Source organism: Haplochromis burtoni, unplaced genomic scaffold, assembly GCF_018398535.1.
Source record: "Haplochromis burtoni strain Fernald_Lab_line unplaced genomic scaffold, NCSU_Asbu1 Contig_4, whole genome shotgun sequence".
Taxonomy (NCBI): domain Eukaryota; kingdom Metazoa; phylum Chordata; class Actinopteri; order Cichliformes; family Cichlidae; genus Haplochromis; species Haplochromis burtoni.
This window is the reverse complement of record NW_024582365.1, coordinates 1217445-1240514: the sequence shown is the minus strand read 5'-3', so window position 1 is coordinate 1240514 and position 23070 is coordinate 1217445. Positions and strand designations below refer to the sequence as shown.

At 41.9% G+C, this 23070-nt stretch overlaps 1 protein-coding gene across 5 annotated transcripts in view; it reads left to right on the top strand.

Annotated features, from left to right (window-relative positions):
- Positions 1–22354, top strand: part of elf1 (E74-like ETS transcription factor 1) — a 41359-nt gene extending 19005 nt beyond the window's left edge. For 4 of the 5 annotated variants that reach the window (XM_005913128.3, XM_005913129.1, XM_014333880.2 and 1 more), the window contains exons 2-10: positions 11549–11865; positions 12340–12396; positions 15191–15365; positions 15832–15936; positions 16060–16221; positions 16342–16425; positions 17092–17284; positions 17436–17795; positions 19246–22354. In XM_005913128.3, the coding sequence (XP_005913190.1) occupies positions 11794–11865; positions 12340–12396; positions 15191–15365; positions 15832–15936; positions 16060–16221; positions 16342–16425; positions 17092–17284; positions 17436–17795; positions 19246–20038 (2001 nt within the window). In that variant the 5' untranslated portion in view covers positions 11549–11793 and the 3' untranslated portion in view covers positions 20039–22354. The remainder of the gene's footprint in view (positions 1–11548; positions 11866–12339; positions 12397–15190; positions 15366–15831; positions 15937–16059; positions 16222–16341; positions 16426–17091; positions 17285–17435; positions 17796–19245) is intronic. The other variant, XM_014333887.2, reaches the window with a different exon arrangement.
- Positions 22355–23070: the final 716 nt, after the last annotated feature.

Here is a 23070-nt window from a genome sequence, read left to right as displayed (position 1 = left end):
TCAAATTAATAACTTCCCTGTCCAAACTTTCCTACTTCACATGAACTGGGCGTGACTAGTTGTAACACAAGATAAAAATAAAAAAGAAGACGAAGACTAATGCTAAGATTAAAATTACAACAGGAAAAGGATGCAGAGATTTGAGAGTTTGGCTCTGTTTCCAGGCAATCAGAAGCACAACTAATCATCTAATTGCTTTAGATCAACTATCTGTGGGGAGAATTGCCATTTAGAGATCGATTCTACCCAAAAAGGATTGTGATATGACCTTTTGGCCACATCCCTAGTACTAATAAAACCAACAGACTCGCAGAAACAGTGAAAAATAAATATAACATTATAAAATAATGAACTGGAAGCCGTGTGACTTGGTTAATGCTGTTTAGAAATTACTTCCCTTTTACTATCATGCAGTTAAAGAGACCTACTATTAAGTTAGTGTTGGTTGATATACATTTTATATAAAGCGTCTACATGGAAATGATGATAACTCATTTATCTTGATAAAAGTTAATCTTTCATAGACGTTGTTCACTGAAGTTGTGTGGGCGGAGTTTGAGGTGCAGATTTATTTTTCCTCCAGATAAAAACAGCATACAGACATCAGAAAAAAATTTCCATTACAACCTTCTGTTGTGCTCTGCATTTATTTGAAACACAGTCATTTGGGACTGTATACTTTACAAACAGAAAACTCCATGTCTTCTGATGCAGTTTGATGCAGTAGCTATAAATTGCTAATGCTATATAAAGGCCTGAAAGCAAGTTCACAGTGCAGTGTTTCTGTTTCCAGTTATGTGGGTTCCACCCTGCATGAGGTAACAAAGTGCAAAAACGTAGACTCACCCTGTGTGAGATGCATATGAACATAAAACTGACGCAGTCTGAAAAAAGTTTTAGCTGCTATAGTTTCCCAGCTCTGCTGTGCTAATTTAGACATCGTGTTTGCTTTAATGCAATATCGTTTGGTACAAAGAGTCATTCTAACCCAGGAAAATTGATTTGCCACATGTTTTTAGGAGGCTTTTGGTCCCAGACACCCAGCTGCAGTGGTGTCTGAGTTTGAAACTTTCAGCAGCAAGCTCTCTCATATGGAAAACTGGCCATGCCCATAATTACTGCAGCTCTCAGATGATCTGCTGAGTGGATCCCCTTGTCTGAGTGCTAGTGTCCAAATATAAAAGGACTGTAACAGACTCTCAGTCATTTAATTTAGCTAAAACGAATGCCTGAGGGCTTCAAGGAATGACTGCTGCATGCAAATTTCTAAATATTTGTGGTGACACGGTCGATGTATAAAAATCAATAATAACATCACTTCTTACATCTGTAACTCTTAAGTTCTTGCATCCACACATTTGGGTCTACATCCAGAAATGATTGATTTATGTGACAGTACCGCTTTGGTTCTTTTCTTTCTTTTTTTTCTTGCGTATTCAATTGCACCTCACCCACAAGTAAAAAACCCCCACTGCATTCTCATTACATAACTTGACAATTCAGAAGATCTCCTTATTTGCAGGATGTTAGATGTGAATACTGATGACATAATTAATAGCAGCATTTAAGCTTAGCTAGAATCAGTCAATAGGCCAGTGATTAACATGCAATATTATGTTTGTTTAATCTGCCAGGGATGAAACATCCAAGATAGCATGGGTAGTAGGTAAGATTTAGAGCTAAGTATAGTGATTTACTATGTTTTTAGTCGCTGCTCTAAGTTGATCTAATCAGCTGTTGAAGTTTGTAGGCTATACTAGGATGATAGTAATGTAGTGGTTTTTTTCAGTGAATAAAGATTATGGATGGGTTTGATTCTGTTGATGCCAAAGTGATTATGGCTTCTGCTTGTAGGTCCAATTTTTTTTAGTTGTTAATGGTTTTATGTCACCGAGTCAGAAAGCAGTTTGAAAAAAGCCTGTCATGTGACTCAGGTGTGGAAACGCTCCACTGCCTGGAGTTTGACGTCATTGTTTTAAAATGCACGACTGTAGAAGTGCAGTATATAAAGAACTGAGGCACTTTGAGGCTTGCTGCTATTACAGATTGGACAATTTCAAAATGTTTCTTAGCTGGACGAGTTCTTTGTTGGGGAAAAGAAAAATCAGAGGAGTAATTTTTACAATTCAGTTTTTTTGATTTCAGCCAGCTTGGCAATCCATTCAGTTGTGTTTGTGCTTGTTATGCTTGGTCTTCAACATGTATCCTCACGAACACACAGTGTGCCTTTGCTGAGCTGAATGAGGCCCACCTGCTCTGTTCTTGTTCCACAGAGCCTACTTTACAAGCCCTCTCCCTCTGCGTGTTCCTAGGCAACAGCCACTCCTTGTTTACCTTTGCGTTTTTGCATTGTGATTCTCATCAGAACAACATAGCCCCAGCCCCTCTGGAGACTGATTGTCAGGCTTTTTTATTCAAAGTAGCATGAAGCAAAGATTAGCATTTGTATGAGCCTGTAGTGTGTGTATCTTCCTAGAAACCCGTCATTTTTCTCTGCACGTGTAGTTATTACTGATCCCAAATATGGTAAAGCAATCACACCATGTAAATATTTTGTTATACAGCAGTACTGAGCACAGCTGTCTCTTTAACCAGGTAATTTATTGTCCTCATTTCATGCACCTATGCTGCACCTTCCTCATCAGGTGACTGTCATAAACAAGTGTATTTCATAAAGCCTTCTCAAATATTGACCAGCCTGAGCAGACAGTCCTTCTGTCCCTTGAAAATATGTCAAACATCTCTCCAAATGTATGAGATGCGCCATAGATTCACATCTGCGGCAGCTGGAATATACGAAGTGGATGGAAGAGGGTGGTATTAGCAGGGAATGTTAATTTGAATGTTATGAGTAGTGAAAGCACAGGGCGGACACGATTCTAGAAAACTTGTTAAGATGACGAGCTCAAGCGTTTGAAGTCCAAGTAATGCTCTAATACCTAAAGCATGCAATCCAAACATTTGTCATGAGTCCATGAGTTGTTGTAGCTTAGGCCTGTTAGGTCACTCACACAGCTTAACACTTTTTCCCTTGTCTGTATTTGAACTATGCACCTGGCATCTTGAAAAGCAATGACTTTGCACTTCTGTCCTTCGATCCAGGAATGGGCACACGTTTACTGGCTGCAAGATTAGATAGAAACATTGGCCAGTGGTATCCAATACCACACTGACCCAGTATCCAATTGTGTGAAATCAGATAAGCTGTCTTGAAGGGGCTAAGCTGACTCAGTGTGAGTGGTCCTATCAGGGAGGCTTTATGGGGGATCAGATGAGAAGAGCTGATTTTGTTGTTATTAGCTGTTAAACTGAAGCATGATCCCTGGAAGTCTCAAAAACAGCCGGGGCTGTAAATCTGCATCTCTGAGAGGGTTTTATCCTTTTGATGAAAACACAATAAATGTAATAGGATGTAGTATGACATGCTGTACTCGTATTATATGGTACTTATTTCTAAAGACAGTGAGCATTAAAAGGAATACTTCTGAGAAATACATTTATTTGCCTTCCAGCACAATAATGATGAGGAGATTTAAGGCACTTTTATGTTTGTGTGCTAAATCTAATGTAATTCGAATGTTATAGTGTGTTTGCATAATTTGTACAAAGATTTGTAAAGTCTATACTTTCACAAAGTAGGTTAACTTATCAGATAGTAGGCAGGTTTTGTTACCTTTGAACAGAGCTAACTTTTCCCCCTTGTAGCATTAGGTAAATATTTATCATACAGATCTGTGAGTCACATCAATCTTCTCAGCTTCCATGTTGTTTCTTGAACTAGTGGTAGAGTCAAACTGTATGACGAGACAAAGATTACTTTGTCTCTGTCTGACTATGTGCCTTCTGTAGGTGTGTTGCCTGTTAGGTATTACTGCATGCCTGACTGTAGGTGGACACATCAGCCTGCTTGTGTCCAGACCTGTTTGGTATGCAGCCTCCTTTGCAACAGCCAGGTCCCCGTTTATATTCCACAGTCAGCCCTGAAATGTCTGGGCTCCATCCGTAACATGTACCTACGCTAAGAGACAATCTAGGAAGTAGCTTGGCAAAGTTCATACAGTATAGGCTTTGTGGATTTCTTCCCTCCAGTTTATTAGGAATTGTGGAAAGTTGCGTAAAAGAGTGGCAGCTATCAGAGATAAAGTTGGCATCGATGTTTATAGTGTAAGAAGGAATTTAGGATGTCAACTTTCAACTTGTTTTTATTTAAACTCAGTTGATAGTATGCTGCTGGTATTTTTTCCCTGGGTACAGTATCCTCCCTTGCTGCTGTCAGTATTCCTGTGAAATGACATCTTCGTGTTGGTATGAATGTAAGTGCTTGTGAGTGGTACAGTAGTGCAAATTTTATAATTACTTTAAAGTTTGAATTTTAGTTTGATTATAGTGATGAAGGACAGGTTTAAAGCAACTTTTGGTTCATACAAAGACGCGACTCTGTATGTACTAGCCTCCTGTATATATCTAGCGCTTGTGGGAAGCTTGCTTATTGTCTACAAAAAGAGAGAACTTTGACTTTTCCAGTCTAGTCATGCATCAAATGGCTCCCACTCAGCAGCCAAAACAACAGCAGAGCCTAGAAGTTCAGATGAAACATTTCAGCTATGTCTCCAAGAAAAGAATCAGCAGGGCAATGAAACTCCTGACACACATGCACAGACATGCATGCTTTTTATTCATCCGTGCTCTCGGAGTTCTTTTTACTCAGAGATCTTTTTGGGTTATTTTGAAATTATGTCATTGAGCTCAGATGTGAGAGCATTTAGAAAAAGCAACAACACGGTTTATATAGTTCCCTGAAAACAGGCCAGTACAGTTTTGGAGCCAGCTCTGGTTTGTAAAAAGCTTGGATATATCTTATTGCTCTTATCAAAACTTCAGTTGCTTCTTGTTCTTTCTTACTGGCAAAGAGCAACATAGAAAACTGAAATCACAAGCTTTACATGCTTTACTGCTTCGAGTATTCATTTTAGGTGTATAAATGTAAAGCATTACTGCCTACAGATCCGACTACACGCAGCGCTGCTGTGAACGTCTCGAAAAACATTCACGGCAGTGCTGTAAATATATATGTTAACAATATTTTAAAGATATGGCGCTGCACACAGGCTTCCACTTGCATGGATGGCAAAGATCACATTTTTAAATAAAACTGTGGCAGAAGTGTGGCGGTCACAGCAGCACACAGCGGATCAAACTGTTATGTTTGGTGCAGTTGTCTTTTCTAAAACTTTGCTGCAATTTCCTGTCCTGTTTTCACAACTTTAGTGGTTCTTCCTATCTGTGACATGTGGCTGGTTGCCACATTATAGAAGTAGGCTGCTGGTGGTAATTTTTACTAAAAGCCTACATCTGTTACTTTACAAAAGGCCTCTCTTTGGATTTGTTGCGTATCAGGTAAGACAACAGTGCTGGAGTCAAGATGGATTTTATTGATACTTTATTGTGGTTAGATTTGTTTACCGTGTATTTCTAAGCTTAATATTTGTTCATGTTCAGTTAAGAACAAAACCGAATATTGTCACACTTGTAATGAATGACTTGGGCTTCAGGCAAGTTCTTCTCTGTGTCTTCTAAAAACATTTTGCTGTGCTGTCGTTGCGCACACTGAAATACTGTATGACCAATAAGAGAACACTGTGTGACAGGAACTTTGTAGTTTCTTCTTAGAATTTGTGCAAAACCAACTCACGGGGCCAAATAAGGGATGTGTGTCTGTTTTGAGGGGTGGGTGGGTTAGTAATGCTATCTGCTTGTGCATGACTTGTGTCAGCATTGTGGGGAAGAGATGTCTGCAAATGGCAGGTGTGGCTTTGAGAACTCTGGTGTGATCCTTTTGAATCACTAAACAGCCCTGACTGCAGTAGCAGGTTTGAAAATGTCAGAAAGCAAAAGAAAGCTGAGAAGCGTCTCATCTGCAGAATAAATTTTTGAAATGACTCATTAGCTTCTTAATATTTTGAATATACAATATTTACAGATTTCTTACTTCTGACTAGTTTAACTTCTAAAATCCAATTATATGTTACACTGTCAGACTTAGTCTTTATCTAAAGTCCAACTGCAGTGTAATCACCTTCATGTTTTACGTCACTCTGGCAGTAGTTATAAAGAAATGGTACCTGTGTGACAACACTCAAGTCTACGAGCGTGATAGTGTGTTGTTTCAGGAGGAAGGAGGGGGAGTTGAGAACTTTCCGCTCTTACACAGAGGAAGAAATTTTCTTCTGAGTGTGGTTTAACAGACAGGAAGCAGCAGAAACCCAGTGCTCAGTGATGCTGTTCCTGTGAGTGCAAAATTCACAGGTCAGTTTGTGGGTGTTTTTCTTCTTCTACCCGGCTTTAAAATAAGTCATTTCTATTTTTGTCTGTCATTCTTCGTGTCGAATGGCGTAAACAGAAACGTCCAGTATTCTACGCTGTGATGAAGCACACGTTAGGAGCAAGAATAGCCTGTGTCTCATGTCTTTACTGGAAGGAAAATGTGACCAAAAGAGAAATGGAATCTGGTCTCTGTGGACATGTCTGAGTTGTCGTCTCCGGGGACAGCACTAGGCTTTCATCCCTAATCTCCAGACCATATTATCCTGCTAAAGCTAATGTCCAATCTTCCATAAAAAAGCCTAATGTTATACTGAATAGTGTGTTAGCTGGCACGGACAGCCGTTGTCACAGGAAGGCATGGGTCCTTCTTCCAGAGCTTGAAGCCTGAGTGGAAAAGTACAACGTTCGCAGGAGATGAGATTACATTCCATTCGCTTTTTGAAAGCCTGTGCTTGAGGTGACATTTTTCTTTCAGTCTTCATTTGGTCCTGGCACGGCAGAGCCAATTGCCTACTAGTGTAACACAGACACAGCGAGTGCTGGCTCGGATGCATTGCTGTCTGTGCTTCTGATGCCTGGTGCTCTGCAGCTGCATGCCATTAGCTGGTGTCTATGCCTGCCTCTGTGCCCATTCCAGCCATTTTATCACTACACGCTTGGTGTGGCCCCTGGAGTGCTGTGAAAGTGCTGCTTTATTCTGGTCAATAAAGTGGAGTTGGAGTTTGAAACACGGTGAGGCATGTTGTATTGTGCAACGCTAGGTGTTGAGTAAAATATAGAATACGCAGAAAATGCTGTATACAAAACAATTATGTTGCTGACATAGTGCAATGGCAGTGATGAAACCGCCCTGTTAGTGTGTTTTTGTTTTTTTGTCTGCCTTTGATGCAAGACCTTAATTACTGTTCTCTTACTTTGCTGAATTCATCCACACTGCCTGTACTTTTAGTGCTTTGTTGTCTCAAAATGTAGAATATACATCCAGCTGTTCTTTCATTATTCGCTCTGATCTGTGCTGTGTTTGCAACACTGCTGTGCTTAAGGAATTTTCCTTGGCGTCCAAAGTGGCATTGTTACATAGATGTGGGTGGGTTAACCACAACTGAGAAAAACAAAGGGGAACTGCTGTCCAGAAATGATGATCAGGATCCTCTGATGCCCATGTGGGCTATCACAGAGCTCCAGGAATGAACTTGGGCCTCATATAACTGAGTCATTTCCCTAACAGGAACCAATAGGCTCCTGCAAAAACAGCATGCTCGCAGCTATATAATAACATAGTGGTAAGTAAGCCAGTGCATTCTCATTCATCTATGTGCCATGTCGGACATAGGTGTATCACTGCACAGGCGACCGGGGAAAATTAAACCTTTCATGTGAGGTAAAGATTTCTTTGTACTGGTGTTGAACTTTGCAGGTGTAATGAGTGTAGAGCGATTCTTGATTTATTTCTCTTTCAGTTTTTACCTCTGCTGCGTTCTATACCTTTGTGAGGTTTTAATTAATACCGCTGCCCCTCTGGCACCATCCATCCTGTGACCGTTGTTATGTAGCTACCCCAGTACACTGCTGAACAATCAGCCACCTAAGGAAACCTGTATTTTTGTAACCTGAGCTGAAAAGGATTGATAAGTAAAGTTTGCTTAGCCCTTTTCTTGCATCTCACAATGTTTGCACTCACCACATGCAGGGTGACTCATTGCACAGTCATTCAATTGGCTTAAATTACCTCCTTTCATGGTCAACAATGAGCTCAGCTGAAGAGACGAAAGCGGGGGAAGTAGGGCCTTCTGGGAATGCTCCATTTGTTCATGAATCCTGACTCTAATTGGTTGTTATTGGGACTGGCAGTCACCATGCTGTAGGGGTGGAGTACGCCAGTGTTTGGTTCATACGCTTCCTCAGTCTGCTGCACACTGAACTGCCATATATAACAGCCAGTCATAACTGTCTGAGGAGAGCTGAGTGATAGAAAGACTCCCATCGTTGTGTCACCTGACAGGGGCCACAATGGAGCCAAAATGTCAGCTGTAACTGATAATAATGCTCATTATGCTACATTCCAATGAGCTATACCATTAGTATGCACTTGGGATAACCAAAAATGTGTTAATGTAATTTCAGCCGAGTTCTAACATTCAAAAATCTTTTAGAATACTAAAGTGAACAATGCTGGGTTTTGAATATGTGAAAGAAAGCTTTAATGTGAAAGGAGTCCTGAGCGCCCAGCTTTATAGATCTCCCCATGTCTGCTAGAATTGTAGTGCCCTAAGGCTTACTATTTTGGTTTTAGGCATCAGACTTTATTATTTCAGTCACATCACTCACATCACCATTGCTTCCAGCTGCATCAGGCAGCTATTTTCAGCAAAAACACTAGTGTACAGATGTCTGCCCAACACCAGCAACAAACAGAAGAAGGTAGCTGTTGACCACAATCTTACAAAGATAACTATTTCTGTCTGCTGGGTGTTAATGGGTAGTTCTGCGCTAATAGCACCCCAATAACATCCCCAGAACCCCCACCCACCCATCCCCCTCCAAAATAAATGAGTGCACATTTTAAGTAGTTATTAATATGTTATAGCATATAGTTTTCTTTTCACAAGGACATATTCAGACAGGATGACATGGAAAAAAAACCCAAAAAAACACATGTGTCTGGTTGGAGTCAAACCTTGCACACACTAGCATTAAGCCATTAAACCTCACCAGAACGCCCCACCTGGTAACCACGCTGAAATATTCAAGTCTGGCAAAAGAAGGCCCCACCCATAGCGAATCACAGGCAGTCTATTTGCTCTGTAGACTATTATGCATTCACTAACATCCCAGTAAAATCCCTCCCTTCACTGTCCTCGTCTTCTCCTCTTTATGACGTAGTAAATGCAGTTACAACCCTGCCCCTGTGCTGGGACAAGGCAGCTGTTGTCATGTGCTGGGGGATAATGTGCAGGCTGCGCCTGACTAATGGCTGGCTCTCTTGTATCCCAGTCTGCTGTTAGCACTTTGCCAACTGGGTCATCCAGATCAATGAAGCTCTGACAGGAATATAGAAAGTACATGCAACCACTGACATAGTCTGGTACATCGTAGCAAACTGCACATAAACACAAGCATAAAGCATAGAAATAAATAAATTATATTTACTTTCATCTTTATGCCTGTTGATTTGATAACAGCCATTTTTTTTGTCATCTGATAAGTGGCTAGTGACTGGATGCTGATTATTTACCCTTCTATAGGCACAGTCCTTGATAGCTGAAATGTACAGCTTGATAAACGTCCATAAATCGAACACAAACTGCAACTACAAAAGGGGAACCAAGAACGTCTGCAGTGGAGAACATCTGCTAGATTAGCAGCGTGTCTTCTCAGATCTGCTGCGAAGCTGGGCAGGGCCCTGTCAGAGTGATTGCATGCGATACAGATAACACACATTTAGTTTGCAAAACATGGATCAAGGCTTCTGTTGTAAGTGTGCGAGTACACCAGTGGAAACTGCAAATGATTTAAAAAGCAGACATATGTGTTTAATTTGGAAGCCTCACACAGTATATCGCTTCTGCTTGAATCTGGTAATTCACAGTACCAAGCATAAAGATGCCAAGAAGTCCAGCACACTGAGCTCCAGACAGATGGCAGCAGCGTACAGCCCTGGCGGAGGTGGGCATGGATGCTGCAGCAGGGACAGCATGAAAGATTGACTGGAGTGAAACACTAGCCTTCTGATTAAGTTTCCTCGTCTCTCTTCTGCTTCCCAAAGCAATGCCTTCCAGACAGTAACTGCATGCTACTGGTCTGTTTGGATGCTTAGCAGAGAAATACACTTTAATGTGTTCGCTGGCTGTGCCCTATGAGCTGCAGAAGTCCTTCACTATCACCTCCTCTTCTGTTCCTTTAAAATACAGTTTGGCCTCGTATGCAAGTTTGTCACTCATACAGGCATTTAAAAGCAAATAAGCTCCACCCTGTAGCAGTGGCAAAAGCAGGAATAGCGAGTGTTTGGAGGTGGGGGAAGGTACCAAACATTTCCAACTTACTTCTTTATTCCTGCCAGCTCTGATCTCTGGGAAACAAGAGGGAGGGGCTGTGTTTGTCGCCCCTGGGTTTATACTTATACTTTAACCCAAAATCAGCCCCTCCTACCCTTCATTCCCGAAACCTGCCTTTGGGTATCGATTGCTGGGACACACCTAAAGACACACACACATATACACAACAAGAAGTACATGACCACCAGTTTCCCTTCAACACAGGCTGTGATCACAGTAACTCCCTGAGGGTCAGTACAGAGGGGCTTCCAGAGCCGCATCAGACGAGTGATCTTTTGCCTGTGTGTGTGTGTGTGTGTGTGTGTGTGTGTGTGTGTGTGTGTGTATGTGAGAGTATGTGTGTCTGCATGTGTGTGTGTGTAAACAAGGGAGGGTTTGCTCAGACTGCTCATGTGATCATAATATCGACCCCGCTGAGCCTTATGATCTAAGGCAGAGTGCTGAGGGGTGTTTCACACTGAGGGGCAGAAAAAGACATCTGTGTTTAAATCAGAATGAACTGTGCAGTAGTTTGGTGAAAAAGAAAACAGATTTACTCATAATACTACCAGAAATCCTGTTTAAAAATGTATAAAGTAGGTCTCGACCCTACAAGTTCAAAAACAGCAGAAAATTCTATCACAGTAATTTTTATTGTTTGTTTTTTTGGGGGGGGTGGTCCTGAATTTTTTTGTCTGATGATGTCACCAAGAGCATGTAACTTTTCTACATGCTCACGTTTTTTTCCAGCATTAATTAAAGCATAATCAGTCAATCTGGAACATTACTGACAGATTAATTGATCATTAAACAAGTGTTGACGGTCTGTTTATTAACACTGTAAATGGAGTATTTGCGCTTTGTATCTCTACCGTTTGTATTCACATTGATATTTTCAGTAAAAGTAACTGCACAGATTGTAAATAAGAAATTTTAAACCTGGTGACACTAACATTTGTTAATTAGTGACTTTTTTTAAAAAGGTTTTTAGGCTGGAACCAGTCAGTGATCTGATTTTTCAGCATCAGATCAAAACTAGGCATGACCCAGATAATGCCTAAACTGCATAGATTTGAGCAGGTTATAGATCTAACCAATGTAAAGTCCCAGGAGTTCCACTTTATGAGGATTTTCTAGTAAAATTACTAGAATTACTGCTGACCTATCACCTCTGTCTCTCCATCTTCCAGGTGTAGATGCTTCAGGCGCAGCAGGGCCCAGCCTCCGTGTCAGAGTGGGACGAGGCTGCTCCCACCTGGGCCACAGGACTCCTCTGAAACTTGGCTCATGGTCTCTCTCTGAGCAATAACTGCTCAGATTAAAAAGACGGGATTACAGGGAGGCCATTTTGTGAGGTGAAACTGAGTCTGTCTGCGCTGGAGTAGTTATAGCTGGGATTTTTTAGGCTGCTCTTTGACTTTGAAACTCCACTACCATGACGACAGCAGTACAACCCAGTGAACTGGTGTTTGAATTTGCCAGCAATGGGATGGACGAAATCAATCAGGTACAATCTCACCAGAGAAATCACTTTTTCAAATGCAACTCTCTGTTGTTGTTGATTTTTTTTTTCATGACTCGACTTATAGGGTCTGCATTAGCGTTCAAACCCGTCGAGCTCAGTGGCCGACCGTCTGTCTTTTCCTACATGACACACTGTATGCAATCCTGTTGAAAAATGAAATACATTTCAAAACAAACAAAACTAGTGTAAACAGCATGGCCACTGGGGTAGGATAAGCCTGTGATCTCTAAGTTTGACGACACAGAAAGGGAGGAGGATGGAGCCGAGAGGAGGTCTGGGAAGAAGAGTGCGGGCTGCCGGTAGCACAGAAATGGAAAGACTGAAAAACCTGCAGTGAGGCTAGGGTGTGTGGGAGGCAGAGGGTGGGGCTAGGACGTGAATGTGTTTATTACCCAAAGGTTACTGTGTGCATTCGATGTCAACTTGTGCCTGTGTGTTTTTTCATTGCTCGGTCAGGTGTGCAGTTATCTCTTCCCCACACCCGGGTCTGAATCCTGTGGAGCAGGCTTGATTGTAAGTGTGGAGATGTATGTGTGTTTATGTGTCCTGGTATTTGTATGTGTGTATCTAGAGTGGCAGGCTGTCATTGGATCCCTGAATAGCACCAGTTCAAGCCTAACCTGATGGACCAGTTACAAGGCTGTTTAGAAGGGATGGGATAATTCCAGCAAAAGGTCTTGTATTGTTCCAGTGCTACAGTTTTGTGACTCGCTGCACCCACTTGGCCTGTTAGACAAGCAGTTTGCCTCTATTTACTAACTCATGAATATACCCCCCACACACACACACACACACTGAAACGAACAACTCACAATGGCACTTCTGCAGCGGCCATTTAAAGATTTTATTTTCTCGCCACAGTAAAGCTGTCGGAGCTGAGTAAAATCACCAAGTAGATTCTGTAACGATTAGCCTTGCTATATTGGTTTTTAAGCCAATGTGTAGTTTGAACACAGTCGGGATCTGCTTCAGCTGAGGGTAGGGAGACACAAAAAGGGTCCCAAAGTTTTTCCTCCATTTTTAAGCTACATTATAAAGGCATGTGGCTTTAGGCAAACAAGCAGCTTTTAAACGTGATGGTATCTCTTACGTTACGCCAGCTACACTTTCTCAAATATCGTGACGCGGATACAGAAAGTGTACAGACAGTTGGACTACATTGTGGTTAGGCAGGTAAAGCAGAAGAGAGTGAGTGGGGTGTGGGGGAACAGGCTGCACAGATGCTGTGCTTTCAAAGCAGAATGGGGAACTCAGAAATGCAAATTGGTTGGAGCTTTATCGCCTGTGTTTCCCTACTAGAAACACTATTTAGGTCAAGAAAGAGGAAGAAGCCGTTAGGATACTTGTTGTATGTGCAGTATAATTTGTGTTGCATGCAGGGTGCTTGTACCACCTTCTCACCGTTTTACTCCTTTAAACAACAGTTTCACTCTTTCATAGTTCTTGCCGGATTATCAGCGGGTTCGCACAGCAATGCAACTCTGAATTGTTCACAGAAAAAAACAGAATCAATTTAACATCAAAACAACAGCGGAGACGGCAGCAACATGTGTCTGCCGCTCTGTCAGCAAACTGTGTGGGATCACAGGCTGTCTGCATTTAGTGGGAGAGGGTGGGAAAGGCTGCTGTTTCAGACGCAGACAAATAGTCGCAACGGTTTTATCTCCTGACACACGCTTTGTTCTTATTCAAGGACAGAAAACGTAATTTAAGTCAAGCCGGGAAAATGGGGTAGCCTCACTGTCTCGCACTCTGATAGTATGTCTACCAAAGAGTCTGATTAATGGGAAATATTCAGTGCATGTCAGTGAGACACTGATAGCACTCGCAGTCATAGCAAAATCCAGGGTTTTTAGTAGTCCCAGGAAGCCTTGTGGTTTTTCTGCTTAGCTGTCTGTATCTGGTAGAGGTATGGTAGACATTATGCAGGGCCACCTCCTCCCTCGACTCATAAACACCTTATTAATAAAGAATCCATGAATAATTACCGCTAGTGCTGCTAAGGAGGGCTAACCGTTTAACACTGTGTTCGAATAATGAGCCAATCGGTTAGGCTCCTGGTTAAACTATAGCCGGGATGGGTATGCAGCCACGCACACTCGAATGCCCCTCTTCCCAGCCTCCCCCCAGCTCAAGGCCTGGACACCTGGTATGCCCCAGAGGGCCAAACCAACAATGGACACTTGTGCAAAGAGACAGATAAGCCTTTATTCATGTTCCGCCTACCACACCTTTTTGTCTTTCCTTTTAATCAGGTCATCACTCTAGGAATGTGATTTAAGGTGTTTCATTGATCGACATTGTTTGTCTAAAATGAAAACAAATCACAACATGAATCATTTGATGTAATCCAGCGAGGTTCCGACACATTGTCATTTAGAGACCATTTCTCACGAAGCTAAACATAGTAGCTTCGTCTGCCTGTCAGCGGCACAGAAGAAATGATTTCAAAGCATTTTGAAGTGTAGTGTGCTGCCATCTGCTGGTCCCCAGATGACTACATGTTTTGCATCAAGTTGACTTCTTTATATAATGCTGATAAAATGGTTTATTTGAATGATTATTAAGTCAGCATTCCACTGGATTTTCATGTTGCATTTTCTTTATACTATTTGAGAAGTACTGTCAGGTTTTGAGAACCACGTTTTGCACATATTCAAAGGACTGAATTAGCCTCTGATTGACTCAAACCAAGTGCCCAGTGAGCCCTTTTGACATGGTCTCTATTGGTGGAGTTCACTTTGGCCCACACTCTGGTAATTCCCTCTTTCCCCTCGCTCCTTCCTGCATCAGATTGTGCCATGCCTGAAACGAGATAGCGAATTCCCAAAGCACATTTAGGAGATGATGAAGGGTGTGCTTGCCTGCAATTCATGACTTCATGCATTAACATTCATTTGGTCTTATATAATTTCTGAACATAAGATTAACTCTTCAGGTGAAGTGGGCTAGAACAAACAGCTGCTTCCTGGCTTCTTCAGCAGGCTCCTCTGGACCAATACAGCACCACAGAAATGAGCTCTCCTCCATGCTATGCGCCTACACATTAGCTAAAAATGAGTGTGAATCTACAGTGTTTCACAAGGCAGTAAAAATAAGAGACCAAATCGTGTTTTAACATTATCTTGATATCGTGTGGTTTTTATATCACATTTATGACGTGCAGCAGAGGGATTGATTGTATTTTTATTGCATATACACTCAAAGACGTATGTACAAAGATCCACGGTCCTCTGCCTCCGAGGGGCATCGTTAGTGTTACAGCATCTCAAACCTTTCTGTGTCTGTGTGTCTGCTCTCTGTGCAGCTGGACGACCCGTCAGTATTCCCAGCGGTGATTGTTGAGCAAGTTCCCGCAGCCGATCTGTTGCAAGTATACTCGGGGCTCGAGTCCGATGAGGTGACCAACGGTATCATGGTGGATACCACTCTCCATGTGGTTGAGGAACCATCCATCTTGGAAGGAGGGGTGGATCTCACAGGTGCACATGCAATAAACGCTGAATTTTAATGAGACACAACAAAACTAACAAAGCACACAAGTGGAAGATGCAAAGCCAGAAAATTACAAACTACACATTTAATTCCTGCTCCGTTGCACAGCACAAACAGCCTTCTTAGGTACTCTTCGAATTAATTCATTACAATTAATCTGTAGGCTGACCCACAAACTATTCACTGAACAGTGAGTTACCTGAAAATTCAGAACATGCAAGCATGCATTCAGATGCACACGAGCGATATTAACTTAAAAATAAGTCTTTCTCCTTAAAATGAACAACGCTTTAAAAATGTACTCTCCTTGTCGTAAGTGAAAGCTGACATAAAAAAAGAACCTTTGTAGCCATTCACCTGTGTTTGACCTACACTTCTCAAAAAAGTAAATTATGCAAAGCATTAGCCTCCGAGTATTTCTTATTAATGAATTTGTTGTCATCTGGTGGACAGAAACAACAGTCTCAGGCACAGAGGACAGCATGGAGACAAATGAAGCAGCGGCGGCTCTTCTTAACATGGAGTCTCCGAACAACATTTTGGATGAGAAGCGTATGCGTAAGTTAATTTGCATGCTTATTATTCCACTCCTTCAGCTTGTGACAAAAACGTCAGCTTTGATCTAACGCTGTTCATAATTGCAGCTTGAAACACTTTTCTGTATCTCTTGTTTATGCTAAGTTCACACCTATGGCACTCTGCTTGAGTCAGACCTGACATATACCCCACTGAGGCCTGACCAGATGGACGGTGTTGCCCTTGACATGTCCGTAGACGAGGACACATCATCTATGGATGAGATTCCCCAAAAATTTCCCTTAAAACCTCAGAAAAAAACCAAAGGTAAGACATTTTTCCTCCTTGTTAGAACTCCCTCACTAAAAATTCACTGTTGTAGGTAATTAGATGATTTCACTGTGGCCTTTCACCTTATAACACACTACTCCATAATTTGAATCATAGTGCGAAAGCCGCGGGCGGTCCGTCCCTGCTCTCCCATCACCACCCCTAACCTACCACTCAGGAAGAAGAGCAAAGAGGGCAAAGGTAAGCCTCACTAACTAGTCCACTTTTCTATAATCAGCCAATAAAAATCAAGGTCTGTCCTCCTCTTGTGTACGCTCCATTTCCTCATGTGGAGTGTGCAAACAGCAGTCCTCAACCCCTGCAGTCCAGTGGGGTCGAATCTAGGAGAGTTAATGGATGAGGGGATCTCAAAGTGCTGTGTTTCACAGGGAAACAGAAGTGATTGCAGGCTGGAGGGCACGTTGATGCTCTGCCGATAGAAGGAGACTAGTGGTGTGCCATGTAAAACCTCATTGCACCCTACAGTGTGACTCAAAGAGGAGGGGACTGGGGACAGCAGGTTCAGTTGCACACATATACATCACCCTGTCATGGTGTCTGGGATGCAACTGACTACTGGGAGCGTTGCTGTTTTTAACCACTTCTGGCCGAAGCATTTCATGAATTAGAGTAATCTACTCCCACACTTGATATAATTAATGTCATCCCAAGGCACGCATGTACACATACAATGGCTGGAATAAAAGAGCAGCTCCTCCTGTAACCCTGTGGCGTTCATATATTCATAAACTGTACTACTGAATGAATTATAGATGTCTATAGCACAGCTCCAAGGCTTCGTCGCGAACGTCTGACTCACTTGAAAGTTAAAAACAAGACTAAATTTATTTCCCCCCCAATTTGCAGGCAATACCATCTACCTGTGGGAATTCCTTCTGGCCTTACTGCAGGATAAAAACACCTGTCCCAAATACATCAAGTGGACACAGCGGGAGAAAGGCATCTTTAAGCTTGTGGACTCCAAGGCTGTCTCAAAGCTGTGGGGCAAACACAAGAACAAACCTGACATGAACTATGAGACCATGGGAAGAGCTCTCAGGTGAACATACGAGCATCATTTTTCTGAGCAATGCTGTGCTTCAAATGAGCTTTTATTTTGCTCTGAAACCTAAAGACACGGTTCCATAGATGTATTCATAATGCCCATCAGGAATGACTATAATGTGTTGGACATCTGTTTTCTTTTCTAGATACTACTATCAGAGAGGCATCCTGGCTAAAGTGGAGGGGCAGAGGCTGGTCTATCAGTTTAAGGAGATGCCAGCTGACCTCGTGGTGATTGAGGATGAAGAGACTGGTTCTGATACCAATGTCGGCTACGGAAACCAGAGATCGACCAACGGGCGGTCTGTGGTTCGTGGAGGGTCCAAAGGGCACGGAAGAGCTCATGGTCAGCAGCACGTCTCGGTAAAACAGATGAAGAAAGAGCCAAACAATGAATGTCTCTACCAGGAAGCTAACGGTGGACAGGCTGAGCAGCTCCTCCAGTCTGTTCATATGCTGCAAGCCAACCAAGGGGCCGGAGTCCAGGAAACGGCACAAGCTTTAAGGTGAGCGACTGTGAAAAACACCAGAGGTGTTTTAAGAGGAACCAACAGCAAAGTGAGGAGTAGTTTTATTTTTGTTTCATTACTCCACAGCGGATACCAGAAAATCATTCTCTGCTTAATGATCTTTCAAACTAGGGCTCGATGGGTAAATCAGTTGGGCTGATATTAGCTTATTCTGGATCTAGCTGTCCATATGTCAGCAAAAGTAACAGATTTGCAATACAGAAAACCCAAGAGTGAGTTTGATATATGGTAGAGTCGGTGTCTCTAATACACTCTTTATCCACCAGAGAACACAGATAACACTGAGTCAGATCTTATGATTCTTTACTTTCTTGCGAAGAGCTAGACTACAAGATTGACGCTGTTGTCGTGTGTGATGAAAATGTGCCAAATGCTGGTAATCTCAAAGGCTAGAAAAGGGGTAACAGCTAGCTTGTCTCTGCTGATTGCCTCTTAAGAGCATTAAATGCAAGACTCTTATAAGCCATTGTTCTTAGACACGAAATATGCCCAGCATTCAATTCTTCAGACACGCATGTGTTTCACGCTTTCTTGTCTTTGTGATTTTTGTGTAAAACAAATGAAGTAAGAAGTAAGAAATCATATAATCGTCCTCCACCAAAGTGCATGTCAGTCAGGTATCCTTACCAATAAGATAAAAAACGTGGTAATTAAAATATAAATGTCATTATTAATCTCAAATGATACATAAACTGATTATTCTAAACTAAGTTTATGTTAAATGCTTTATGCTTAAATCTTACTCATACTCACACATGCATGCATCATAGCGTTGGGCCTGATATTCACAGAAAATGTCTGAGTCAAAGCTTATCGCTCTTATATTAGTGGCGGCGTCTTGTAGGGGGAACTCAATTACATCTCGAAGCCTCGTATGTACAAAATGTCACCTTTTGAGAATTTGAGATGCAGAGTTTCATTATACATAATAAAACTGTGAGGTGAGCACAGCAACAGCCAACCCAGCAGAGCTGAAGTAAATCTTTACTTTATATAATTCATTTTTTTGTTGTTGATGTCAGTAAAGTGCCAGATCACCTTTAGATTTTTACAAAGTGCATTTCTTCTTCATTCTGGCACAGCTTTACTTTGCATTTTATTTTTCTGTTGCCAAGTCTGCTGCCTGTATTATCACAAAATTCTACTTTTTTTTTTTTTTAGTGGTTAAACATTGTCTGCTGTTAGAAATTGAAGAGACTCATAATTTCCACAGTACAGCTGTCAGCACAATTTGTTATTTTAATAAAGGCTTTAGTTCTGCTTTTTAGGCTCATAGCTGTGCGGTCGCTAATTTTCACAGTAGGTGTCCGTTAAAAATAAACCTTGTATATATTTGCAAAGATATAAAGAGAATATTCAATTACACCAACTCTGTCAGAGACAGTGAAGAGACTCACCTACATCTTCTGTTTTTTTATTTTATCAGGACCATTAACACCCCTGCATCAGTTCCTATGGTCCTGACATCTTCCGGCTCGCTTCAGTCTGTTCCCCTCACTGTTCTAGCCAACGGGGACTCCAGCCACTCCCCTTCTCGGGTTATTCTCCACACCATGCCCTCCACGACAGCAGGTGGTAAAGATGTGCTTACCATCCATACGGCTTCCATAGCAGGTGGGGCTAACAGCCTGCAGGATGGCCTCCCGCAGCAGCTCTTGGTCACCAGTCTGGGCTCATCTGCCTCCTCCTCCTGCACTTCCCCTCCAGGAGTCATTAGTTCCACCGCTTCCAACCTCAATGGTCTCCCCCGCCTTGTCACCATTAACACCACCTGCGGGCAGACCATGGTGGCACAGCAGCCCGGCACCGTAATTGCCACTGTGCTCAAATCTAGCGACCTCTCAGGGCTGCAGGTGAAAGAGGAGATGCTGGACCCCACCTACTTTCAGTCGATGGTGAACGGCGATCCATCACTGGCCGCACATACTTTTGAAAAAGAGGAGATGGAAGCAGGGGAGGCGGAGCTGCAGTACAGGACTGTTATCATTGATACCAGTCAAAGCCAGGGCCCAGAGGGCGCAAGTGAAACTATAATTAATGGACATTCTTCTCAGAGCAGCAGCCCTAGTGAGGGTCTGACCCCTGTGGAGGAGCTGGAAGTGCGTGGAGAGATGTCCCTGCAGCCTGAGCAGGGAATCAAAGGCCTGCAGGAGCTGCCAGTGTCTGTTCAATTGCCTGCAAACTTTATCCAGATAAAGACAGAACCTGCAGAGGCTTAGTGCTGCAGGACTCTTCAACAAAAGCTGAACCAAAATTGAATCCATTTTCTTTACCTACCACAGTGATCTGATCAAAGATCAGAACGAGGGATCTTGCAGCTTTTAAAGGTTGGTCAGTTCAGCCTCAGGATTTATTGTTTACCAACATATTTGTGACCATGTGCCTAATTTTAAAAATCAAGGGAGTGTTTAGTTTTTTTAAGAAGTAACTTTTCAGATTTAGGATTCTCTTTTTCTGTAGAAACAATCCCCAACACACACACACACACACACACACACACACACACACACACACACACACACACACACACACACTCAAATACACACATATGCACACATGCACAAACACAAAATGCTTTTTTTCCTCTAGGAGAGTAGCCATTGGATAAACCAGGAATCCCTGTCTACCAAATGTGCCAGTTAGCTGTTTTTTTTTTTACTTTTCATCTCACTGGACTCACGTGTTTAAAGAAAAATGCAAGAAACCAAAAACCGGGGACTGAATGCCAAATGGTGCAATGACATGAGACATCTGACAATGTGTGAGTACCTGATCTTTACATCGGGTACGAGTTACTTTTCGCACGGATGTTGTGTCTGCTGGAAAAAAGAAAACCCACACATCTCGGAGTTCAATTGAAGAGTGCCTTACCGGAAGTTCAGAACAGTTCAAGACCGTTTGTTGGAAACAGCTGCGTAAGAGATGAAAAACAGACTAAATACCTTCACAGACTTTCAGACTTCCAAGAAGTTATTACGCATTTATTTTCATATAAACAAAATAGGTATGCATCCACTCTCTAATACCCTTGGCCTTAAAACACTGTGTTACTATGGAAATGGGCATTTTCCGTCTACCAAGGACAGTGTAACATCAAAACTGTTTGTATAGAGCTGCAGACCGAAGGCACAGCAAGATAGGGAGGCACAAATGGAGAGAAAGAATACACGAGATAAAACAGATTTTATCAGTCTCTGCCTCAGAGGCTCCGAGGTTTAAATCCTGTTGTTATCAAATGGAATATATATGAATCTATTGATTAAAAATAAATAAATATATATATATATATATATACATATAATATACAATTGAGATTCAATTTTAAGGCCACAGTGAATTTATTTATTTTGTGAATTCCTAAATTCTGTGTAAAAACCAGGCACATTTGTTTTCTATTTACATGTAAAAACCTGAGGGGAAATACAAAGAATATGAACGTTAATACCAGGAGGCTTATTTGGTAGTTTTTTGTAAGACCAACATTTTTCACGTGTATAGCTTTCCATATAATCAGCTTTGGTATTTCCTTGAGTTTTGGACTCGAGTGTTCAGTGCAGCATGATTACTCCACTGTTATATTCTCTTATATCCTCTGATTTAAACATGTACTGAATGTTCTTTTCATTCCTTCTTATCAGCGGACATACCTCTTTATCTTTTTTAACAGTCAAGCAGGCGAAACTATGCATTCAAATATATATTCGCTGTGTATGTGCTGTATAAAGTATCAAATGTAACAATTCACATGCCTTTGAAATCCTATCTCTGTTTCGTCATTTGTTTGGTACAAAGAGGAACCAGTGCTGTTTTTTTTTTGTTTTGTTTCAAGCTTTGCTCCTTTTCCCCTCCTTCCTTTCTCCTCTCCACTCCTGTCACCTTGTTACCTCTTGTCTGGTTTTCTCTCCTCACCGCCTCCTCGACTGCTCTCGGCTCGGGTCAGTCGAGTCTGTGCCTTCTTTATTTGCTGTCCCACTTGGTTAAGAACCTCTCAGGCCAGCCATCCGATTGGCCCCTTGGTCCTGCCGGGGATGAAGCCATATTGATCCTGAGTGGTATCCCGGCTAAATTGGTTGTATTTTCCAGCCGGACTGTAGCTGCAGAGTGAGGACATTCAGACATACTGACCTCCATCTGCACTTGCACCTAAGGACAGGTGTTAAACGCTACTTTACAACCTCACATCAGCCAAAAGGGCTCTGGGTCTGCAAAGACACTCTGAATGTATACTTGTTTTTAAAGTACATGCTTTTTTTTTTAAAGTACATGCAGCCAATAAGTACACTGGGTTACATTTGCATTAAAATCTGTCAGTCTTTCGGTGGGGATTTGCTGCCTTGTTTGCTTTGTATATATTCCTGTATCTACCCTTCCTTTTTCTCAGAGCACTGTTTTACTGTCTGTGAAACATTGAGGTATGTCCACTGCTTATGTTTTTGTTGCTTCTTATGACTTGGGTTATCAATGGCCTCCTTTATGCTGAATATAGAATAGATTTTTAAGAAAAAGTCAATATGCTAATTAAATGCAAAATCTTATCTTTTGACTGTTCTCTCTTTCTTTTTATTTGTTGCTGTTTTTGCTGGCAGAATGGTTTGGAAATAGAGCGAGGCGCGGATAAAGTGTCATACAAGCTTTTTTTTTTATTTTGGAAAAATTAAACAGAAAACCAAATTAAACTTGGAAACAAATAGCTTCCAAGCGGTTACTAAGTCCATTCATTTGCGCTGTTGCGATAATGAAACTGTTCCTGCCTTGAAAATTCAGAGTTGTATTGTTGGGCTGTTTAAGCTTTGGGGGACATTTGATCACATGGTATTTTGAGAGAAAGAAAAAGCTACTGTAGAAAACTGGATTGGAGCCATTAGCGGGCCAGAGACTGATTGGACTGTACTTAAGAGCTCTGCTTCTCCAGTTGCTGTGGGTGGATGAATACATTAGCATGTGACATGCCCAGAGCTGAAGACAGACGAGTCTGTCACCACAGTTTGCATAGTGAAAAGTGTGTGTGTGTGTGTGTGTGTGTGTGTGTGTGTGTGTGTGTGTGTGTGTGTGTGTGTGTGTGCACGTTTAAGCTGTGGTTGGCGCGAGAATGAGTTACACTGAAGTGGGTTGATTCTTTTCAAGCATGTGTTATGTTGATGTGTTTATATATGTGAGGATGGAGTGTTTGTGTGTTTGGGGTTTACATTGGCTTGGAGTGACTTTGTGTGTGTGTGTGTGTGTGTGTGTGTGTGTGTGTGTGTGTGTGTGT